A 23,604-nucleotide genomic window follows, 5' to 3' on the forward strand; every position below is an offset into this window, starting at 1 on the left:
CACCCTGGCTAACTACAGAAACCAAATCTAAAATTAAACTTAGAGAGAAGGCCTGGGACAAATGGCGAGTTACTAAGACACATCAGGATCGCATTAAGTTCCAGCAGCTTAGAAATGAAACGAAAAGAGACAGTACCCTGGACAAAAAGAACTATTTTTGTCACCTCCAAGATAAACACCAGAATAATCCAAAGAAGTTCTGGGCAGGCTTAAATAATCTCCTCCACTCAGGGAAATCGTCTACACCCACCCCAGAGAAACTTATTGGTAAAAATCCAGAAGAAGTAGCAAATACCTTTAACTCCTTCTTCACAGAGACCATTCAGTCACTAGCCAATCAACTAACTTCTTCCCCCTTATTTGCTGTCTCTGAGGAATCATCCTTCTCCTTTAATCTTCAGCCAACATCCACCTCTTACATTAGAGCCTTATTGAAGAAACTCAAACCAACCACCCTCTCTGCCGATTGACTCCCAGCTGAATACCTGCAAATAGCAGCAGACGTTATAGCCTACCCCATCTCAATTCTTATTAACCGAACAATAACAGAGGCCACCATCCCGGCCATATGGAAAATATCCTATGTTATTCCACTTCACAAGGGTGGCTCCTCCACTGAACCATCTAACTATAGACCCATAGCAATTTTGTCTCCAATAGCCAAAATTCTGGAAAGATGCGTTCATAAACAGTTACTTCACTATCTTAACCTAAATAATCTTCTGTCCCATACTCAACATGGTTTCAGACCCCACCATAGTACGACCACCGCCCTACTTTCCTTTACGGACTCAGTAAATAAAAACCGTAACAGCAAAAAAATAACTTCTGCACTCTTTCTTGATCTGTCAAAAGCTTTTGACATGGTCAATCACGAGATTCTGCTCCACACCCTAGAAACCTTACACCTTGATAATCCAGCTCTCAGCTGGTTCAAGGCTTACCTCTCTGGCAGACAACAAGCAGTCCAATGGCAAAATAAGCTATCTCACCTGCTGCCTAATACCATAGGAGTTCCTCAGGGCTCCATACTAGGTCCCCTCCTCTTTTCTGTATTCATAAATGAACTCCACACTGTTATCCCTAAAGCCACCTGTATCCAATATGCAGATGACTCCACCCTGATTTGCTCTGCAGTCTCTCTCTCTGATCTACAAGTAGTCACCCAACACTCCTTTACTGCAGTAGAAAAATGGCTCGCAGCACGGAAACTCATCCTAAATCCAATAAAAACCAAATTACTAATATTTCTTCCCTCCTCAGTGCCTCCACCAGTTCAACTTTCTCCACTATCTAATAACAATACCTTCTTCGTCCAATCTACAAATGGTACCAAAATTGAGCCTGATACCAACACTAAACTTTTAGGGGTCACTATTGATAATAAGCTTAGATTTGATATCCATATCAGTCAAACCATAAAGACAGTAAATAAGAAACTCGGATCCTTGTATAGAATCAAAAACTTCCTAACCCCTACTGCCAAACTCACTATTGCACACACATCTCCTCTCTACCTTACTGTATGCCTCTCCTGTCCTTTCCTTCCTCAATAAAAATGAGATCAAGAAACTCTCTGTTGCCTATAATCACATTGCCAGATTTGTAATAAGTGCTCCCCATAGAACTCATCATTGTCACAATCTAAGGAAACTTGACTGGCTTGAACTACCCAATCTTCTTAAAATGAACCAACTCACTGAAGCATTTAAAATAATCAAACAACCTGAAAAAAACCCTTCACTGAGTGAAATACTGATTCCCTACTCCAATCTTAGCTGTCTTCGCTCCTCAAATAGATTTCTGGTTCAAACCATCAAAGCCAACAACTTGGGTGGTGAAGCTCTCTTTGCCAATTCCATAGGGAAGGTTTGGAATTCCCTCCCTAATAACCTAAGACTTCCCACCTCCCTTTGTCAATTCAAAAATAATCTTAAACAATTTTTTAAGTCTCACTGGCTTTGCCCATGTATTAACCCTGATTAACTCTCCTTGTCCCATACTATACCCACTCCCCTGTACCTACTTGATCCTACTCTTCCTTTTCAAAGTCTCAAATAATTATCAACCAACGTCTTTAGCATTCTACCTCCTCTGGTTTCTATAGAAATCAAGCTCCTCCCGGCTTGACTGCATACTATAACAGTAAGGATCCTGTAACAACTTATAGAAATATTATTGCATTTTGAGTTGTATTTAAATCACTCTGCTGACAAATGTATCTAAACCAAAAAAAAAAAAAAAAAAAAAAAATATTATCCCTGTAACTGTATATTATCTGTATGTAATTAAAGTTGTATTTTTTTCTCTGTGGAGCTTTTCTCCCCGGGCCTCCACTGAAAATGGACATGTATCCAGTCGGACTATCCCGGTCAACAAATGTAAAATAAAATAAATAAATAAATAAAAATGACTACTGCACTGTGGAGGACTTAGAATTTCCTCCACTGTGGTGCGGTAGTCATGGACCTTAGGGTTAGGGCTTGGCTTAAGGATATTGGATAGCCCTACTAGCTATCCACTATCCTTAACCTAAGCCCTAAACTTTCGGTGAAGTGCACTTTCGCATTAGTGGGCATCTATTACTGGATTTCGAAATAGTGTAATTTCGATCTCCGGTAGTAGACCAGTATATATATATATATATATATATATATATATATATATATATATAGTGAGAGATAGGTATAGATGTAGATATATGTAGATATATAGATGTAGATATATAGATATATGTAGATATATATGTAGATATATATGTATATATATATATATATATATATATATATATATATATATATATATACAGAGACCTGGTTCAAGGCTCCAGAGAGCACCCCTGCATTTCCAGACTATAATTCATATCACACCTTTCGGCCACCTAACCTGGACCGAAACACTAAAGGTGGAAGAGTGTCCATATTCATTAAGGATATCCACACCTCCAGGCTAGTTGCTCAGCATAATGCATCTGAGATGATCCAAGTGCAACTAACTCTGGGTAAGACCGCAATCCAAATTTTAGCTTGCTACAGATCCCCCACCATGCCCCAGGATTTCCACTCCTCATTTCTTGATGCACTGAAAAATATTAGGGTACAACCTAACACCCTAATAATGGGCGATTTCAACTACACCACCATTAACTGGGAAAACTACTCATGTGCCAACTCTTTTGCTCAACGTTTTTTGGAATTCATAAATTCCAATGCCTTGGATCAATTTATCCACACCCCCACCAGGGGCAGCAATATCCTAGAACTGGTCATTACCAACATGGGCTACCAGTGTTCCACACCAGAGGTCAGTTCCTTGTTGGTCAGATCCGACCACAAGCTAATCACCCTAGACATCCATATCCCACCCCCCATTAGGGAAACCACTGTAAAAAATTTCTCCAAAGCCAACTTCACGCTTCTTAAGACAGTGACAAAAGGTAGTTACGAAAACAAAATCGCCACTGATTCTAAAGACAACCACAAAGCATTCTATAGCTATGTCAAGAATCTCAATGGCAACACTCAGATCTTCTCTAAGTTACAGCACAATGGCACTAAATATACAGAAGCAATTGATATTGCCAACATCCTGGCAGAAAGGTTCAGTGCTAACTTTACCCCCCCCCCTAAAGGGCCCATCTATATACCGAAAAAATACAAAGTTCCTCTAATCACGGCTGCACAGGTAAAAAAACACAACTCTCCAAAGCCAAGAACACAGCATCCATGGGACCTGACAACATCCCAGGCTGCATTCTACACAAACTACAGAAGGAACTGGCACCCCACCTAAGTACCATGTTCAATCATAGCCTCACCTTATGCTTTCTGCCCACTGAATGGCACACAGTGACTGCTACCCCACTACACAAAGGGGGAGCCATCATGGACCCTGGAAACTACCACCCCATTAGCCTGACCAGACTGGTCTGCAAGGCTATTGAACGTATCATCATGGAACTTATAAACATTGACACTGGTAATCTCCAAACTCTGGTCCCCACCCAGTTCAGATTTGTAAAAGGCAGATCATGTCTGCTAAATCTGATAGACTTTTTTGAAGCGGTCACCAAAGCCATAGATGAGGGTAAGGTGGTTCACACAGCCTATCTAGATCTTGCCAAGGCTTTTGACACCATATAATTACCATGTAATTATAGATAAACTCACTAAACTAGGTATAAATCCCTATGTCACAAGATGCCTCACTGACAGAACCCACACTGTGAAAGTAGCAGATTCCAAATCCGACTTCAGACCAGTGACAATTGGAGTACCACTGGGGTCAGTCCAGGGTCCTCTCCTGTTTGTATCTACTTCTCAGAAGTACAGTCTAATACAAAAGGTCTTTGACTAACAAAGTTCGCAGATGACTGCAAACTAGGAGCCATAATCGAAACTCCTAACGATCTGGACATCCTACAGAAGGGCCTCACTGAGACAGATGCCTGGTGTTAAAGCCATGGCCTCAAGCTCAATGCCAAAAAGTGCATTGTCATCCCTTTTGGTAAAAACTCTGTACCCATGAAATCCCACATAGGCAGTAGTCTACTTAACACCAAAAGTGTGATAAGAGACCTTGTGACACAGGTGGACAGTAGTCTCTCCTTTGATAATCTTATCGCCAAAGAAGTCAGGAAATCCTTCTATGTGGCACACCTCATCACAAAAGGTTTCTCATCCAGGAAAAAAGAGGTCATTGTTCCCCTCTACTCATCACTCATTAGACCCATTATAGAGTACAACACCCCTTTTGGTATGTACCTCACAAGACCTCTGCAACAACCAGAATGGCCGCAGAAATACCTCACAAAGAGGATTGCCAGCCTCAAACAGATGCCCTACGCAGACCATCTCAAAAACTTTCCAGCTTTATTCCATCGCATATCGCCTACTCAGAGGTGATCCTTGCCTAACATACAAAGCTTTGTCAAACCCAGAGCTGTTGGACATGCTTCACTTAAAGAAACCTCAATCCCTCTGAGCTACACTCTCTAGGGACCTAAACCTTGTCACCACAATAAACAGAACATGCTGGAGGGATGGATTCCTGTCCCAGAGACTTCCCATACTCTGGAACAAACTACCTATCTATATGAATCAATGTTCCTCAATAGCACTCTTCAAGAAAAATCTTGATGATTGGATGGGAGATAGGAAATTCACCCCTGGGATCACTTCTGTGGCTCTGCTCAACAGGGGTACAGGAAAATAATCTTCTTGGGTGGCAAAAGCCAGGGTACCTTTTTGGCTAGTCTTATATAGGACCTAGGGCCAATAGCCTAGTTCCTATCTATGAACCTATAAAATTGGGTTTGTATGTATGTGTGAGAATGTATGTATATATATATATATATATATATATATATATATGTGTGTGTGTGTGTATATATACATATATATATATATATATATATATATGTATATATAGATATAGATATTGATATATATATATATATATATATATATATATATATATATATATATATATATACATATATCCATCCTCAACCCCTTTTTCCCATTTTGCACATGGGGTCAGGGTGTCACTTCAACAGTGACAATCATCTCGAGCCAAGGTTTACACCACCAGGAGGCCAGCCCTGCCATGGCACTTCATCTGTACCACTCACTCGCACATGTACCTCCAGCCAATTTAGTGTGTCCAATCCAACTGCTCTATTTCTTTGGATTATGGGAGGAAACTGAAGCACACGAAGGAACCCACAGAACCACAGGGTGGAGGGAGACTCTGCACAGAAGGCACCCAAACCAAGAATCGAAGCAGAGAACCTCTTTCTGTGAGGTGACAACACTAACCACTGCACCACCGCGGCCACCTATATATGCATACGTGTGTATATATACATACGTGTGTATATATGTATATCTGTGTGTGTGTGTGTGTGTGTGTGTGTGTGTGTGTGTGTGTGTGTGTATAGATGTGTGTATGTGTATATATATATATATATATATATATCACACACGCATACACATATTTCTTTCTGTTGTCTCTCTACTACTGCATTTCCTTTTCTCTTCTGGAAGTTAATTTCTTTACTATTCCCACATAACCCTCTCTCTAATCTGTCCAGACCACAAGCCCTACCAATGCATAGATGAAGTGCTGTTAGACCTCCTACTAAATGCAGTAGTCCTGAAAGGAATTTAAAATAACATTTGTACTGTATGTGTAATGTATTTACTTATCTCCCTGTAAATATCTGTAGCTGTTTGGCTGCCCTGCTCCACCGAACTGTACCTCTTCTCTATACCTTCCTCTGTCTTCACTACCTCTCCCATGCCTTCCACTCTCCTCTCAGCTATCATAATTATATTTCTGCAGTTCACCGCTAATTTATTTGCATGCCCCCGTCTTCTTTCACACGTGCAAAGTCAAAGTATTTCACCTGGTTTACCTTACATTTTAGCCCACTCCACTGATTGTTTTTCTTGTAGCCATCTCTGTCTTTTCTGTCTCAGCCTGCTCCGTTCACCCTCACTACACTCGGGCTCACTTTCCTTTTCTACCCTACCCACATTCCCACCCACCCCAATCACCTTAGATATACTCTATCCACTTGACCCCAGCCCCTACTCAACCAATCATCAACCTACTGTGCCCATTAATCTAATATAAGTCTCATATTCCATCCCTCTACTATGACATCAACTTCAACCAATTCTCCCCCACTCAGTCACTCTACTGCTACACTCCCTCTTCCTGCTCCACCCAATTCTTCCCCTCTCTGACACTTCCCCCTTCTTATTCTACCTCCCTCCTGTCTCATATTATCTCCCCTTTTCCCTATCCTTCTCTTCCCTTCATACTTCACAACATCCTGACAACCTCTGTTTACTTCTCCTTTCCTACCTGACTTCCTGTCACACCAACCTCTCTTATGTAAAACCACCACCAGCTCTCTCCCAAGTATCCAAAGACCTCACCTTCACCCTGTCTTCCTCAATTTCTCCCTCTCTATTTATCTCCTCTTACTGTTTAATTCTAAGGCTTTTTCTCTCACCCCCTCTCTCTCTCCCAGATTCAAACCAAAATACAACATCTACAGCTCCTACACTCCCACACTTACCTTATTTGCTAGAATTCTTCTCCTAGCTGGTGATATGCACCCTAACCCAGATCCTTCCACAAAACTATTCACTTCTATTCAAACAGCATCCTTCTCCTGTATACCCTTGTCATCAGCTCCTCCTCCCCCTCCCGTACAGTCATATCCATATTATTTGTAAACTTTCAAAGTCTGCTAAACAGAACCACTGAATTTCACACATGCATTTCCCATTATACTCTACATATCTTAACCTTGTCTGAAATCTGGCTTAAACCCCATATCTCACATAGTGACATTTTACTCCCAATAATTACACCTATGATAGACTCTTAAAAAAGGAGGTGATGCAGCCATACTGTACTCTGAGCAATTGAACCTCTTCCCCTTATCCCCCATCTACCTGATTTTCACCTTGCCAAACTTCTAATACTAGACTGTCATACAAATACCCACAAACCATTGCCATAGCTTCCATCTATATTCCACCTGGCAAAAGCATCCCTGTTCTTGAAAACATTCTTTCATGGATGTCACAAAACCTACCCTATGAAACTATAGTACTAGGACATATTAATATTGACTCAAAACCACTAACTGGAAACTCCCCTGCCCAAAGTATCCTTTGAAAAGAAAAGTTTTGACCACAAGGGACAAACTAGCTATTACTCTAATCCCAAAAATGTCTGGAGAACTATCAACACTATCTGTTACCCTGGTGCCCCTCAAACACCTAATCCTTAGCCTAACAATTCATCACAGGACACTGCCTCCCTCCTAAACGATTACTTTACTGATGATATCCACAGACTTACTATCACTGACCAGAACTTCAGCACTGCTATCCCTCCCAAACAACTTCTAATCAAACCCTGTTCTGTCCTAAACCAATACCCACCACATATATTAAATCTCTCCTCCATAAACTTAAACCAGGCTCACCTTCTCCTGATAATCTACCCCCCTCTTTCTCAGACTTGCAGCAAGCTCTATAGCCTACCCATTTTCAGTACTTAACATAGATCAGTTCACAAAGCCACTGCACCTGACATTCAGAAATCTTTCATTGTAAGACCCCTACACAAAGGAGGCAAATGCACTGATCCATTTAACTTTAGACCCATAGTGGTACTCTTTACCTCACAAAAGTCTTGGATCAGCTTCTTAATGTTCTTAACTTAAAAAACCTTCTGACACCCACCCATCATGGTTTCCATCCAAACCATAGTAGGACTACTACAGCTCTTTTATCCTTCACTCATACTGTAGCTGCAGCCCATGGTAATAATAAGCTTGTCTCAAGCCTATTCTTAGACCTGTCTAAAACCTTTGACACTGTATCCTATTCCATAAACTAGTTGACCTAACATTAATCTCTCAACTTCCACTCTTAAATGGTTCTCCAGCTATCTCTCAAACAAAATGCCATCTGTCAGATGGCATTCCTTCTACTCCCTCTTCCTACCCATTCATAGTGTTCCCCAAGTCTCAATCCTTGGACCTCTTCTATTCAGCATCTTCACTAACAACCTATGTACATCTTGCTTTCACACCACTCTCATTTAGTATGCTGATGATTCTACACTCATCCTCTCTTCTGAAAGTATCTCTCAACTTCACACGCTTACCCAAAACTTTTCTCTGTTGAAAGATGGCTCACTGACATTCAACTTATTTTAAATTCCAAAAATACCAAACTTTTACTATTTCTCCCAAAATCACTGTCACATGTCAAACCCACCTTTACCATGTCTTACTTAAATAAAACCAGCATTAATGTTGAATCCCACACAAAGCTACTTGGAATGATTATAGATGATCAGTTAAAACTTAACCTCCATGTCCATCAATCTATCAAAAAAACAAACACAAAAACTGGGCATACTCTATAGGACTAAAAATTCCCAATTCTGGACTCTAAACTGTCCTTCCGTCAAGCTTACTTTCTAGCCTTCTCTGTGCTGCCTCCATCCTTACAAACCTTCAGTCTTCCTTAATTTCTAAGCTTCAACAGGCATACAATAAAATTGCAAAATTTGGTGCAAATCTACCACATACCGAACACCACCGCTTAGCACTGAAGAATCTACAGTGGCTCAAATTCCCCAATTAGCTTCAACTTCCACAACTCCACATAACTCATTTCCTATTCATACTCAACAAACTTTCAGCCTGTCCCTCCCTAGCAAATCTTGCATCTTACTATACCCGTACATGGCTCTTCCATAATACAGACTAACTCCTTCTTCAAAAATATAAACCCAATATAACTGTTGAGAAAGTATTATACAGATGTTCAATATCTCATAATTGGAACAAGCTCACACTCATTACAGGAAGCATTATATACTCCAATAGTTTCATTAACAAAGTTAAAAATTGTCTAAATCTTGGCTATGCCCTTGTCAGGACCCTACATAAACCCTCACCTCTTCCTTCTACTCTCCTTATTTCCTTCTGTACTACTTCTGCCATCTAACCACTTCTAGGGGGTTAATTGCTTAAACAGCTTTACCCCCTTTTCCTCATGTAATAACAACATGTAAAAGTCATTCCTCATTTGTTGGCCTATTGTATTTACTACGAGTATGTTTATTATTTGTTTCTTTTGGATTTCTCAAATTGGTAAATTGTTATATATTTCCATTACTTGATTGTATCCCTGTTTTATTTTTACTTTATTTATATGATTGTATAAGTATTTGGAGCTTTTCTCCTGGGATATCCACTGAAAATGGGCTTTTAGCTCAGTTGGACCAACCCATTTAACAAATGGGTGAAAGTGCAGTCTTGGAGTTGATATATTTAAATAGCAGGAGGTGTGGGGGGCACAGCTGCCTACATGGGGGGTGCAGGGGTCTTGCCCCCCTCCTTTATTCTTAGTGGAAAGTAACATGATTTATCTTGTTTAAACTCAGTATATGTCTGATGTGTGTTTTCAGTGTTTTGAGTTTCAGTGTTTTGAGTTTTTGACTTTATGAAGTTTCCAGATTTTGGTTTCAGTGTTTTGATATTTCAGTGTTCTGAAGTGAATCCATATATATATATACACACACACACACACACACACACACATACACATACATATCATACCTGTCAACCTGGAAACATCAAAAATCTGGACAAAGGCCCATGAAAAATAGGTACAAATCTGTACGCTGATTAACATACAATTTGCATGCATAATTATGTAACTCCACCCACTCCAATGGAATTGTGGGAAACCAAATTTCAAATGCAAACTGAAAAACAGACAACCAAAACATGTCCCCAGACCCTGTAGTAAATGGTAACAATTTTCTTAAATGTGTAGCGATGATGTTCACTGGGAAGAGAGAAGATGATGAACCTTAGGATTTTGTTTTTGGGGACTGGCAATATGTGGATTTTGTGGTAAAAGTAGGGCATTTAATGGCAGGCAATACTCTAATCTTAGCAAAAGAATATTATAGTTTGCTAGGACCTCCAAAAGTAATTCTCCATGACCTATTGATTAGTGGCATAGCTAGAGTTTATGCCACTGGGGCCTGTCTTTGAGTTTGCTGCCCTTCCTCCTTAGAAAATCATGGTTGAATGGGGCCCCTATACACAGCCCTCCCCCCGCAGCCATTCCAAAGTCCCATTACTTGGCTATTTTGCCCCATTTACAATAAACACTGTAATGTGCATACTGCTTTACTTCTACAATGATTAGGATTTCATTTAAAACTTTTATTTTACATTTTATAACACAAACACTAATAGACATCTGCTAAACAAAGCAATACAGTCCCACAATGAAAATGGACTTAGCATTAAAACTTCTCTGCCCTTGAAACTCATATTCATTGAAACAGCATTGAAACCCACATTCAAAGAAAATGCATTTGGCCAGTGGCGGGTAATGATTTCCTTTGAGCTGTTTTCAAATCATAGGTCCCTTACTCATGAAACATGCATGTGTGTGTGTTCTTAGATACACCTTCTTAGTTGTATTAAATTATATATCTTGTATAATACAGCACACTTGTTAGAGCAGAGTGTGTTTTAAATTTACTGTTTTGAAAAATTTTCCAATAAGCAATAAAACAAAATGCGTGAACCAATAATGACAAAACTGCTCAATTCAGAACATTTCCATTATAAAATATGCACAATCTCTGCAGACGTAAAAGTCATCTAAATAATTTCACATTAAAGAGATTTGTAACTAATAAAATAGGTTGCTGCTAACAAACAACTTTATATTTCATTGTTTCATCTACAAACAAAGTGCCTGTTGCCCTTGAGAAATAAATTGCCTATGTTACATTTAAATAAATCCTAAGCTAGTAATATTACAACACGGCATGGTTGGCAAACTGATAACAGGTTCATAGTTATACTGGGTATCTCCGCCAAAGAGGACATTCTCAGGACTGCAGCACCCCCCCCCCCTTTAAAATTACACAGTACAATATCAGCAATCCATCTACATATTGTGGGAGTAGAACCCACAGCCTTCTGCATCAAAAGTAAGTATTCGACCTGTTGTGCTACTACTAGCACATGCAGACTTGGTATAAGATGCACTAAGCTTCTCTCCCCTGAAGAACTATGCAGCACAAGAAATCTGGAAAAAGCCAACATTTAAGCCAACTAAGCTAGTAATATTACAACACGGCATGGTTGGCAAACTGATAACAGGTTCATAGTTATACTGGGTATCTCCGCCAAAGAGGACATTCTCAGGACTGCAGCACCCCCCCCCCTTTAAAAGTACACAGTACAATATCAGCAATCCATCTACATATTGTGGGAGTAGAACCCACAGCCTTCTGCATCAAAAGTAAGTATTCGACCTGTTGTGCTACTACTAGCACATGCAGACTTGGTATAAGATGCACTAAGCTTCTCTCCCCTGAAGAACTATGCAACACAAGAAATCTGGAAAAAGCCAACATTTATTGGGGGGGGGGGTGACAAAGGCCGAAAACCAGGGACACATTTTAAACATTTCTTGTGTAATCTTAGAAAAGTTGCTAGAATAAAGTATTTTGTATTACCATGCATTTCCAGATAGGAAGACTGAAACTTAGGTGCCTACAATTATTTAGTGAATTCAGTTCTTACTCATTTGCCAGAAAACCAGAAATTGTAAGAGGAACAGACCAAACGTATGAGCCAAACATAACACCTTGAATCACAAGGGGTGGTGGTATAGGTAGAGAACTTAGGCTTTTGCTCCTTGTATCCAAGGTACAGGGTATGACTCACCCTTACCACCAGTTATACCGAACTGGGGCATTTTACACACACAAATCAAAGGAAAAATAGTAGAAAACAGATAGTATGCTATTATTACAAAACACAGGTAAAACATAGTACTACAAAAACACCAACAAATATAAAAAATAACAAAAAAAAAATCCTCAGAAATATCTCTTCTGTGGCTATACTGAAACAGACTGAAAGTGAGGCTAAGGTAACCTGATATTACAACACACCCTACCCATTCACAGAACCAAGCTCTACTACAACTGTATACCTATACCTTAAACAAGTCCAAAACTACAACTATTGAAGTAAACGGGGAACAGGAATGTTTGGAACAGGAATGTTAACAGACATTAAAAAAGATTAGTGGAACATACTGCAGGCTGGGGTGAAATAAATTACCTGGTATTGTGGGGTATGGGATGTTGATGGCAATCATACTTCTCAACCTCTTATTGCAAGAAATCTGGACAATGTCTGACAAAATGGGGGGACAAAGACCCAAAAATAAGGACAGATTTTAAATATTGCTGTTATAAACTTAAGAAGTTGCTAGAGTAACAGAGTTTGTGTTAACATATATTTTTTGAAGGATTAGAAGTCTGAAACACAAACATATGTCATTATTTAGTACCTTCAGTCCTCAAATCATTATAGTGATTTGTCAAAAAAACACAAATTTTATGAGGAATAGACCAAAATTATAAGCAAAACATCTGGACATTCTGCAAAAGTCTGGACAGTTGAGAGGTACAAACACACACACACACACACACACACACACACACACACACACACACACACACACACACACACACACTCTTGCAGTGTCATGGCCCAGCATAGACTTGTACAAAAAACAGTTTGTTCAAACCAGCACACCTTGCAGCAGCAATAAACATACACTAGACTTTATTTATCCTGCTACAATGCTCCATCTGTAAAGTCCGGTGTGTATTTATTGATGAGTTATCCTATTTATTGCTTTATTTATCCTTCTGCAATGCTCTGTCTGCAAAGCAATAACTATCAGGATAAATCAGCAATAAACACACACTGACTTACACAAAAACAGCCATAAATACACACCAGACTTCATAGACAGAGCATTGCAGCAGGATAGATAAAGCAAAAACTAGCAGGATAAGTAATCTAGAGAGAATGGCCCAGCATGCAGTCTGAATGCACACACCCACCGTACTTGGCAGCAGAATAAATATTCATTCTACAGTCTACACACAGTTTGTTCAAACCGGCACACCTTGCAGCAAACGGAACATTGCAGCAAGATAAATAATCCAGAGCCAGTGGCTCAGCATACACTGGACCGGACTTTACAAATGGAGCATTGTAGCAGGAAAATTAAGTAATAAATATAAAATAAAAAGACCGGACTTTACAAATGGAACACTGCAGCAGCAGGGTAAATAATCCAGAGTGAGACAGTCTGTTCAAATGGACTATAAAATACACACACACACCAGACTCTTGGCAGCAGAATAAATAATAGTTCTACTGTGAACTTCTACACAAACAAAACAATTAAATAAATACACAGTTTTAGGCAGCAGGAATCAGATAGAGTCTCATTCTGAATGCAGTAGCCCAGCAAAGACTTGCACTTTACACATTGTTCAAACGGCACACCTCGCTGCATGCAGCAATTAAATAGTTTGTTCAGAATGAAGCAGCCCCAAAGACTTTCAACAAATATAAAGTACACACACACCGTGACCGGACAAATGGAGCATTGCAGCAGCAGGATAAATTAAATAACTACAGTTTCAGGCAGCACTGCAGGATAAGTAATCGTGAGAAAGCGCCCAGCAAAATATCACACACCGCAGCAGCAGGTTCATTCACACACACACCTTGCAGCAGATGAAATAATGCATTGTTTGTTCTGAATGGAGAGGGAGCAAGTGGCCCAGCAGCAAAATATTACACCCAACACAGCCAGAGGAATTTGAATGAACTTAATATGCAGTTCTTCTTTTCTTACCTCCTGGAGGCTGAGACCATGTGGGCGGACTGCCGAACTCTGCAAGCTAAAGTGCAAACTGTGCACAAAGCACATTCCCTCCAAAACAGTTCAAACTAAATCTCTGACAGAGAATGGGCAATTACAGTAGCTGATGTCATCACGTATGCCCTGTAGGCTGGTGATGCGTGGTGATGTCAGATATAAATTTAAAGTTGTAATCCAAAAAAAAAAAAAAGTGAATTAAAGGGGCCATGCGTAAATTCGTTGCACCCCATTATTTTGCCTTCAAAACTGGTAAATACCATGGAATTGGATATTGTTGAGAGGTATGATACATATATGTTTATATATATATATATATATATATATATATATATATATATATATGGGTCCCATTCATTTGGTCAAATGATTTCAGGCAGCAGACTTCACTGAAAGCTCATTTGGTCAAATTTCATTTAGTTGAAAATGAAATATAGCCCCTGCCCCACTGCAGTGCGACCCTGGAATGAGAATCATTTACAACCAAATGTAAGTTGACCAAATGAAGTAGACCCAAAACAATTGCTGTTCTAAGTGCTTGAGTTTGTAAGCTTTCTCTTACATGGGGTCGATAAATCATCGTTCGCTTTTCTAAGAGTTCGATGATTTAATGTAGACCCGTTTGTTCCTTCCCGATTCTCTTGTACAACAGAAAATCTCAGGTTTTCCCTATGTGCACTGTCCTCTAATTCTTTTAGTTTTTAAACATCTGTTCTTGAGCAGTCTCATATTCAGCCAGCCTTTTCTTCATTTCAACTTTTGATTTTTCCAGTTTTATCACCACATCTGAATATATTTTTAAAGCTCTTTCATTTTTCCAGCCTTTTGTTATTTGGGTTGATATACTCCATCAGTGTATCATTTATTTTAATAAACTCTGAGCACATTTGACATATTTTTTCCTCTTGGTTACTGGTAGTCATGTCTTGGACCAAAGCTGGAGCTCACGCTGCTTTTTGCTGAACAGCCGCAGAATTCTTCCCAGTTAGTGTTTTTTCTCACCTTTTGTGATTGATTTTTCTTTCAGGTTCCCTGAATTTTTTTTTGCTGACATTCAGGCAGTGCAGTTACTAGCCAGTTACCGAAATTTACCCAAAATACGAGTTTACTGGCTCTTTTTTCTGAATTTCATTTTTCACAATGGGAGAGCTGAAATTAAGCTGTTACACAGTGTGCAGTCATCTTGGAAATCATCTTTTCCTTGGTATCTTTATTTATTTAGTTGTTCATTGTGGTGAACCATTACTCCACCTTGTGAAAACTTAAACAGATGTAGAGAATGGTCCTAAATTGTATAACATTCTGTATGAATGGAGTGAGTTTTGTAGCTTGGGAAATATTTTGATGCAAAGCTCAATACATCCTGCCAGCGTTAGTACTCAAGCTGATGGCAATGGAATTGCCAGTTTATATCTATCATTATGTTACGTACATCACTTTTGCTCCTGAAAGATGATTTAATTGTAATCTTCTTTGATTTGTTTTAGTGGCTTGATCCCATGTCATTGTTTAAAAGGTACTATGGGCCAGATGGCCTTCCCAGTTAAATAAATACTTTCCAAGAAGGCACCAGATACGGCCCATTTGATTGCTTTAGTAACTTTCATAAAAGTTAACAAAGAAAGCAAGAGCCAGTAACAATGGTGAGTATTTTTGTCCTCAGGAAAAATAAATCTTCCTCAGACCTTTCTTTTGCTTCATATTTGAAGTTCCATGGAATACTGATCACCACCTGTTAATTGGCATTCTCTTGGTTTTGAATTTGAAATGTTTAAAACTGGGGTAAAATGTTCTAAGTAAGTCAAAATTACCTTCTATCATACCCATCAGGAAATCTCATTTCTGATAATCTTACATTATTCTTCTGCCTGCCTTCGAGCAAGTGATCAGCCTATGCTTTGTTGTGGAAGGTGTAAAAACTTCCAGATGTAAAACCAAGCATGAAGCGATTTATAAACAGGGAGCAGTACAGGGCTGAGTTGTTTAAACTGAGATTGAATGATAGGTCTGTAAAAATATGCTTTGGGTTGGCCTAGAAAATGTTTCCGTTCTTAAATCTTATAGTTACTAAGACAAGAGTTTCCTGATTGATACTCTGAAGGTGGTGAGCAGGAGTGCCGACATCTTAACATAAGAAACTGCAGAGAAGTCTGAGGAAGTAGTTTGTAAAGGCAAAAGTGTTCACTACTTTTCCTGGCTGTAGTAAAAGAAATTGCTTTCATTAGATGTGTGTTCCCATTTCTGTGCTGGTTTTTATTTTTTAGAATTTCATGACTACATATATGCTTTTGGATGTTCTGGTTTCCATATATGAATGTGTTCACCAGTAGTACAGAACATGACATTTTGAAGCTGGTGGTTTGTGTGTTACTATGAGCCAACTGACATATTACACAGGTATGGGAAGACACCTTTATTGACACCCTTTTGTTGTAAAATATATCCTAAAATATGTACACACCGAGCCACTAGTTAAAAAAATGGACCTGTTTTGTAAACTTAGTTGCACAGAGTTTATTTGTAGTGAGGTCTTTGGACCCAGAGTGCAGACCAGCTTCAATCATTCCTACTAAGTGCATATGGCATGTATCTCTGGTTGCATTTTTCATGCTTTTCTCTGTAAAAGCATTAATACTGCTCTTTTTGTTTGACTGCAGCAATATGTCAAAGACGTGATATCACCAATTGTTTTTGAAGCAGCCTACAGCCTACGTCAGCATATAGTTCCAGAGACTGATAAGGAGTTGCCTGCACTACAGCCAATCCTTCGGTGGCATAAAGGAGAAAATATTGCTCAGCGGAATCAAGTGAGTGATGTGTAAAGAGAGTAGCCAAGAAAGTGGCATAAAAGATCAGTAAAGTACATTAAGTTCTGAAGTGATCACTGCAGCCAGTGCCGAAATACTTGGTTACACTCGTACCCAAATTTGGATCTTTATGGTAGCATTTGAGAGAAGTAACACTATAGATCAGTTTGACAATGCCCTTATAAGGTGTTGAAGGAGTTGGAGTCTGAGTTAACTGATGTACTCTTTAATTAATCTAAAGAATCCGTATATATCTTTTACACAGAACACTAAGCAGCATGTGTTATGCAAAGACCATGCAATCTGAGGTAGATCAGAAAGCTGAATGGCAGAAGGGTCAGATAAAAAAAGACTGATGTACAACTCACCTATAGCACATATTCATTTTGCATATGTTAATGCTATAACTACATCATAAACACCGTTGCTAAAGGAAATCATATAGGCATTTTTTGTAATATTATAATAAAAGCCACCAAAATGAAAAAGATTATCAAACAACACCCAACCACGAACTAGGAACAAATGCAATTAATTAAAAGACTCAGTGCCTTGGGCAGAAGCCTTCCAAGAGTAAAAAACATTTAACATAAAACCATTCAAATACTCAGTATAACTCTGTTATGTAATTAACAAATAATTGTTAAATTACATATTTCCAATTACATTCTTTGTTAAGACCAAATGGTTCTAAACTGTTATACTTTAAAATAAATTATGTTTCTTTCTGCAATAACTTGGTTTTAATATTAACACATTCCCCTACAAATAAATTAACTTTTTCTAACATACACCCCATTAAACAGTCTGGCTTATTTCCACAAAATTCCTCAAAATGTGCACCCAATGGATAATGTCTCTAATAGGTTCCTGGAAATGTGTCTTAAATGATCAACCAGTCTCTCCAGTATCAAACAACTTACAAGCACATTTCAGTACATATATAATTCTTTCAGTATTACATGTAAAACTTCCATTTGGATAAAATTTAGTACTGTTTTACCACTATTTCTTCACCTCTATTGAAAGAAAAAAATCCACCTTGGAACTAGAAAAGTATATACTTTTTATTATTTCTTGATCTTCTGTTCTGTATAAATGCATCAGAATCATTATAATTGCATCTAAATATTTTTAGGCTCCTATACCCCAAAGTGGGTGTCATGGGGCCTGCCATAATAACGTGATTTGGTTTTACAGCTTTTCCTTTTGGCTTCTATAATGCATTCAGAGTGTGCTTTTGTGCGTCTCTTGGTAGACATTTAATAAAAGTGGCAATGCTAGGAGTCCTAGGTGTTTTACAAATCCTATGGAGGCCGTACACATTTGCTAACCTTTCACACAATTAATTTTAAGGCTTCTACAAAACAAAACAAATTACAGATTGTTTTTCTTTGTAGTCAAATCCATAGTTCTGAAACATGGCCCGGCCTTTCACCACACTTTTGCTGATGTTAGAATTTGACCGTTCAGTATATCAACTCTGATATTCAGATTGTGACAGCTCTCACTTCATAGAGATTGTAAATCTTCCAATATTTTAAGATGTTTTTTTTTTTGACTATCCTTAAATTATCTGCAGTTTGTTTGTGTCTTTTGGCTTTTCCCGATTAGGGGTCACCACAGCAGAACTTAATGATTGGCAGTGGATTTTTACATGCCGAGTTGCCAGCCCTGACACACAACCTTCAACGAAGGTATGCCCATTCACGCATGTCTCCATGCAGAAGACGCTCTAGCTGAGAATCGAACCAGGCAGCGTCCTACTGTTAGGTGACAACGCTAGCGCAGCCCCACCACAGCAGTTTTTCTTAAATTATCTGCAGTTACAAGGATAAAATTCAGTGATTTGCTTGCCAAACATGAGAGTACTTGTTCAAGTATTGCAGTGTAATTAACGTATCCATGTTCTTGACATACAGATTTGTCCAAGATCCCTGATTCAGAAGAAGAAGGCAATTATGAACCAGTGTACTCTGACCAAATTTCTTTAGTGACTGGGTATATTATAGATGAGAGTGACGAGGGTTGCCACTCATCAGGTCCCCTCTTCCTGAAGATCCATCATTTAGATTGAGTGTTTAACCATACAAGATCATTTTAAGTAGAGTTGCAGAAAACATTCTTCACCCAGTAGGAGATATCTTCAACTCCTGACACATGGGCAGCTCTGATCTTTAGCAATGTTTTCCTTCAGTCTGCTCTTGATGAGAATTTTCTAGAGACTGATGCTAAACCACCAGCTCCTAAAATGTAAATTATTTAAGTTACACAGATGCAAGGTATAGAGTTTGAGTTTGAGGTAGTGTTGGGAACTGCAGTTTAGCAAGGCTCTAGTAAAACTGACCACATTGTACACCAGTTTTAGTCCAAGAAGATACTGGATGCAGCACACTTAAAATGGTTTGCTTTTTGTCAAACTGCTAATTTAACAATTTCACAATTACATAACTAATGTACACTTACTTAGCTTATGCTAATCCCATATAATAAATGCTGGGACCCAGAGTGACATAACCACCCCCAGCTGTCCCATGAATATTAATGCTGTGAACATGGCTCACTACATTTAGTCTTCCAGGTTTGGAAGCAATCTTTAAAACTTAATATTTTGTAAAGGCTACAAAATGCACTTTTCACAGGAAAAAGGTGTTTGCATGCAAAAAATGCAGGTAAACATATTTTTGTGTGAAAAGAAAAGTGCTTTTGTACCTTTAAATATAATCTTTAAGTATCTAACTAATATAAAGTGTTGCACAGCTATCTCCCCCTCAACCTTCCCTCAGGAAATATCAAATATAACTCCCCCTCACTAGGGAACAGGTCCTTAATGCTCTCTCTAAGACCAAGAACACTGCATCAATGGGCCCAGATAATATCCCAGGATGCCTTCTAAATACCATGAAACATGACCTACCAGGGCCTCTAGAATTACTATTTAACTGTAACTTCCAAACAGGTTTGTGCCTCATGAATGAAGAAAGGCAATAGTCATCCCTCTGCACAAAGGTGGGCCATCTACATACCTGGAAATTACAGACTCATAAGTCTCACTAGTCTTATATATAAAGCTATGGAAAGAATTATCATGGAGATAATCAATAGAGATATAGTAAACAGTAAAACTCCAGACACTGGAAACAACCCAGTTTAGTTTCATCATGGGCAGAACACCCTTCGCAACCTGGTGGACGTCTTTGAGAAGGTCACCAAAGCAATGGATGAGGGCAAAATCATTCACACTGCCTACCTTGACCTGGCAAAGGCATTTGACACAATACCCAACTTGAGCATTGTTGACAAACTCAGGAGGTTAGGTACAAACCCATATGTCACCCGGTGGATAGTCAACTGGCTCACAGACAGGATCCAGGAAGTTAAAATTGGGGAGTCCACCTGTACAGAGAGTCCAGTCAGAAGTGGAGTCCCTCAGGGATCAGTCCTTGGGCCGCTCCTTTTTGGCATTTACTTCTCAGAAGTCAAGGCCAATGTCAGTGGTTTCTGGCTGAGTGAATTTGCAGATGATTGCAAATTAGTAGCTGTCATAGAATCTTACATTGAAACAAATGTTCTCCAGGAGGGGCTGACACAGACAAACAACTGGTGTCAGAGCCATGGACTAAAACTAAATGCCAATAAATGCATAATAGTATCCTTTGTGATGTCATCCATCCCTGGTAACTATCATATTGACAACACAACCCTTAGAGTTGACCCATTAGTCAGGGACTTAGGGACACACATAAATAGTAATCTAGCCTTTGATAATCATGTGTTTACAGTGGTAAGGAAATCATTCAATGTTGCACATCTTATAAACAAATGTATGGCATCTAAGTCCAAGGATGTCATTGATCCACTGTGTTCAGCATTCCTCAGACCTATCATTGAGCAAAATGCCCCCTTTGGTATGTACCTAACCAGGCATATCCAACAACTGGAATGTCCACAGAGGTTCCTTATTAAAAGAATAGAGGCCATAAGTAATATGTCCTATGCAGACCACCTCAAGTCCATATCCCTGTATTCTCTCTCCTACAGGCTTTTGAGGGGAGATCTATGCCTGGCATAAAGGGCATTGTCAGACCCCACTCTGATGGACCTCTTGCATATCCACAAAACAAACAGTACCAGAATTACCCGTTCTAAAGTCTCAAACCTTGCCTGCGATATAACTAGGACCTGCTGGAGAGATAGGTATGTATCCCAGAGACTACCTCATCTATGGAACAGGTTCCCCATCCATGTGAAGCAGAGTTCCTCCCTAACCCAATTCAAGTGCAATTTGGACAACTGGATGGGAAACTAGAAATTCATCCCCGGTTTGGCACATATGTCTCCAGTGCAAATACATAATCTGTAAATGGTTCATCTCCCAGGCCCATGCTTATACTTATCAAGGGTATCACAAATTGTCAGAGATTTGGGATGCATGGCTAGGCATAAAAAGGCCCTTCTAGGTTCATAGGTGTTTACTAGGCTAATAACCACAAGGGTCGTGGTTGTTAGCCTAGAAAACACCTACAAACCTATGAATCTATTCATGGGACTGTTTGCACATGCTGAAAGACATTTTTCAGAGCCAACTTCTAAATATATTACAAGTTTTGATCAACATGCAGTAGAACATTTGCCTAAATTTCAGCTATATAGATTTTAAAATGCTGGTTTATTACTTACTTATGTATTTACTGGGTACTCAGACTTGTCTATTGACCCTTTTCAGCCATGACCAAAATGATCAAAGAGCAGAAAATACATCAAAGTCTTTCAAGTAACAGTAACTAATATCTTTCGGCTTTTCCAGGTTAGGGGGTCGCCACAGCGGAACTCCAGTCTACTAATGATTGGCAGTGGATTTTTTACGGTGCTGAGTTGCCAGCCCGATGCCAAACCTTCAAAGAAGGCACACCCATTCGTCCATATTATATACAAGATGAGTACATAGCAAACTTCACAACATAATGGTAAGATGCAATGCAGATGGGGTGAGTTCCAAAAAAAAAAAAAAATATATATATATATATATATATATATATATATATATATATATATACACAAAATGCAAGCTAAGATGTACATAAAATAGAATACAGTCATACATATAATACATAAAGTTCTATGTACATGTGAAATATTTATATATAAGATGCCACAGTAAGAGGCTGAGAAAAGTTTCTTAAAATATTCTATACTTCATGATATGGAATGGTAAGTTATATAACCATTGACAAGATTGGAGACATGGGCTAATTAAGCCTGTCTTTAAGGGAAAGGGGAGCAGGACAAACCCAGAGTCATATAGACCCTTAAGTCTACTTGCATGTTGTGGAAAAATAATGGAGAAGGTAATATTGGATAAATTATTGTTAGAAATGGATAGGTTGAGACTTGAAACCATGTATCAGTATGCATATATTGAAAATAGATCAACCACCTATAACATGATGTTCTATAATAATATAATAACAATATTGTGCTGTGATGTCATTTATATAGATTTAACTTCAGCATTTCACAGTGTCATACACTACAGTGATTAATAAATTAGTAAACTAGGTATTCATGTAGTCCTGAAAAGATGGATAGCTGCATGGCTTACAAACAGGACATGGCAAGTATAATACAAAAACTGGACAGGCAAAATCCTTGGTCATAGTCAGGGTGTCCCACAAGGCTCTGTCCTAGGCCCTTATTTGTTTAGATTGTATCTTTCAGACCTAACTTTTTCATCTGAGGTGTTCTATATGCAGACAACCTGAAATTGGGCAAATTGATTACATGTGTTACAGATAAGGCATGTCTGCAAAATAACTTGAATAATTTGATCATTTGGGCACAGGAGAATAATATTCTGATAAATACATCAAAAACTAAGCATATGAGATTTGGAAGACATAAACTGAAAGGTGAATATTTAATACAGCACATAGTGATTGAAACTGTAGATGCATTTAAGGACCTGGGCGTACGGGTAGATTCAGCTATGAGTTTTTCTAATCATATCAACCCATTGGTTAATGATAGTTCTAGAACTATAGGTTATATAAAAAGATTTATAGAGTCTAGGAAATAAAAAATGATGAAGTCATTGTTTGTTAGTTACATTATACCCAATCTTGAGTATGGAATAACAATATGGAAACCCTATAAGAAAACAAGCATGAGTAAACTGGAAAGAGTGCAGTGGAAATATACCAAGGGCAACAATGGATGTGAAAATTTAAGTTATTATGAAAGACTAAACTATCTGAACTTGTACAGTGTCTCTGACAGATATCTAAGAGATTTTATTCAGGTGTATAGGGCATTTAGATACAACTACCTCTGGGAATGTTTGGGGTTATCAAAAAGTACTAGAGAATCATCAGACAACCTATGTAGAAGATTCTATAGGAATGAGAAGTGTACTAACTGGTTCTCTGACAGAGTAGCCGATGCACGGAACAGACTATCAAATTACATTT

The 23,604-nt window shown here is 38.7% G+C and overlaps 1 protein-coding gene across 3 annotated transcripts in view; it reads left to right on the top strand.

Annotated features, from left to right (window-relative positions):
* ITGA9 (integrin subunit alpha 9) overlaps window positions 1–23,604 on the top strand; it is a 5,160,704-nt gene that overhangs the window by 2,323,000 nt on the left and 2,814,100 nt on the right. For all 3 annotated transcript variants that reach the window (XM_044065011.1, XM_044065010.1, XM_044065009.1), the window contains exon 16: window positions 16,988–17,137. In XM_044065011.1, coding sequence (XP_043920946.1) covers window positions 16,988–17,137 — 150 coding nt within the window. The remainder of the gene's footprint in view (window positions 1–16,987; window positions 17,138–23,604) is intronic.

This window comes from Protopterus annectens, chromosome 3.part0 (genome assembly GCF_019279795.1).
Source record: "Protopterus annectens isolate FY-2018-M chromosome 3.part0, PAN1.0, whole genome shotgun sequence".
In the NCBI taxonomy this organism is placed as follows: domain Eukaryota; kingdom Metazoa; phylum Chordata; order Ceratodontiformes; family Protopteridae; genus Protopterus; species Protopterus annectens.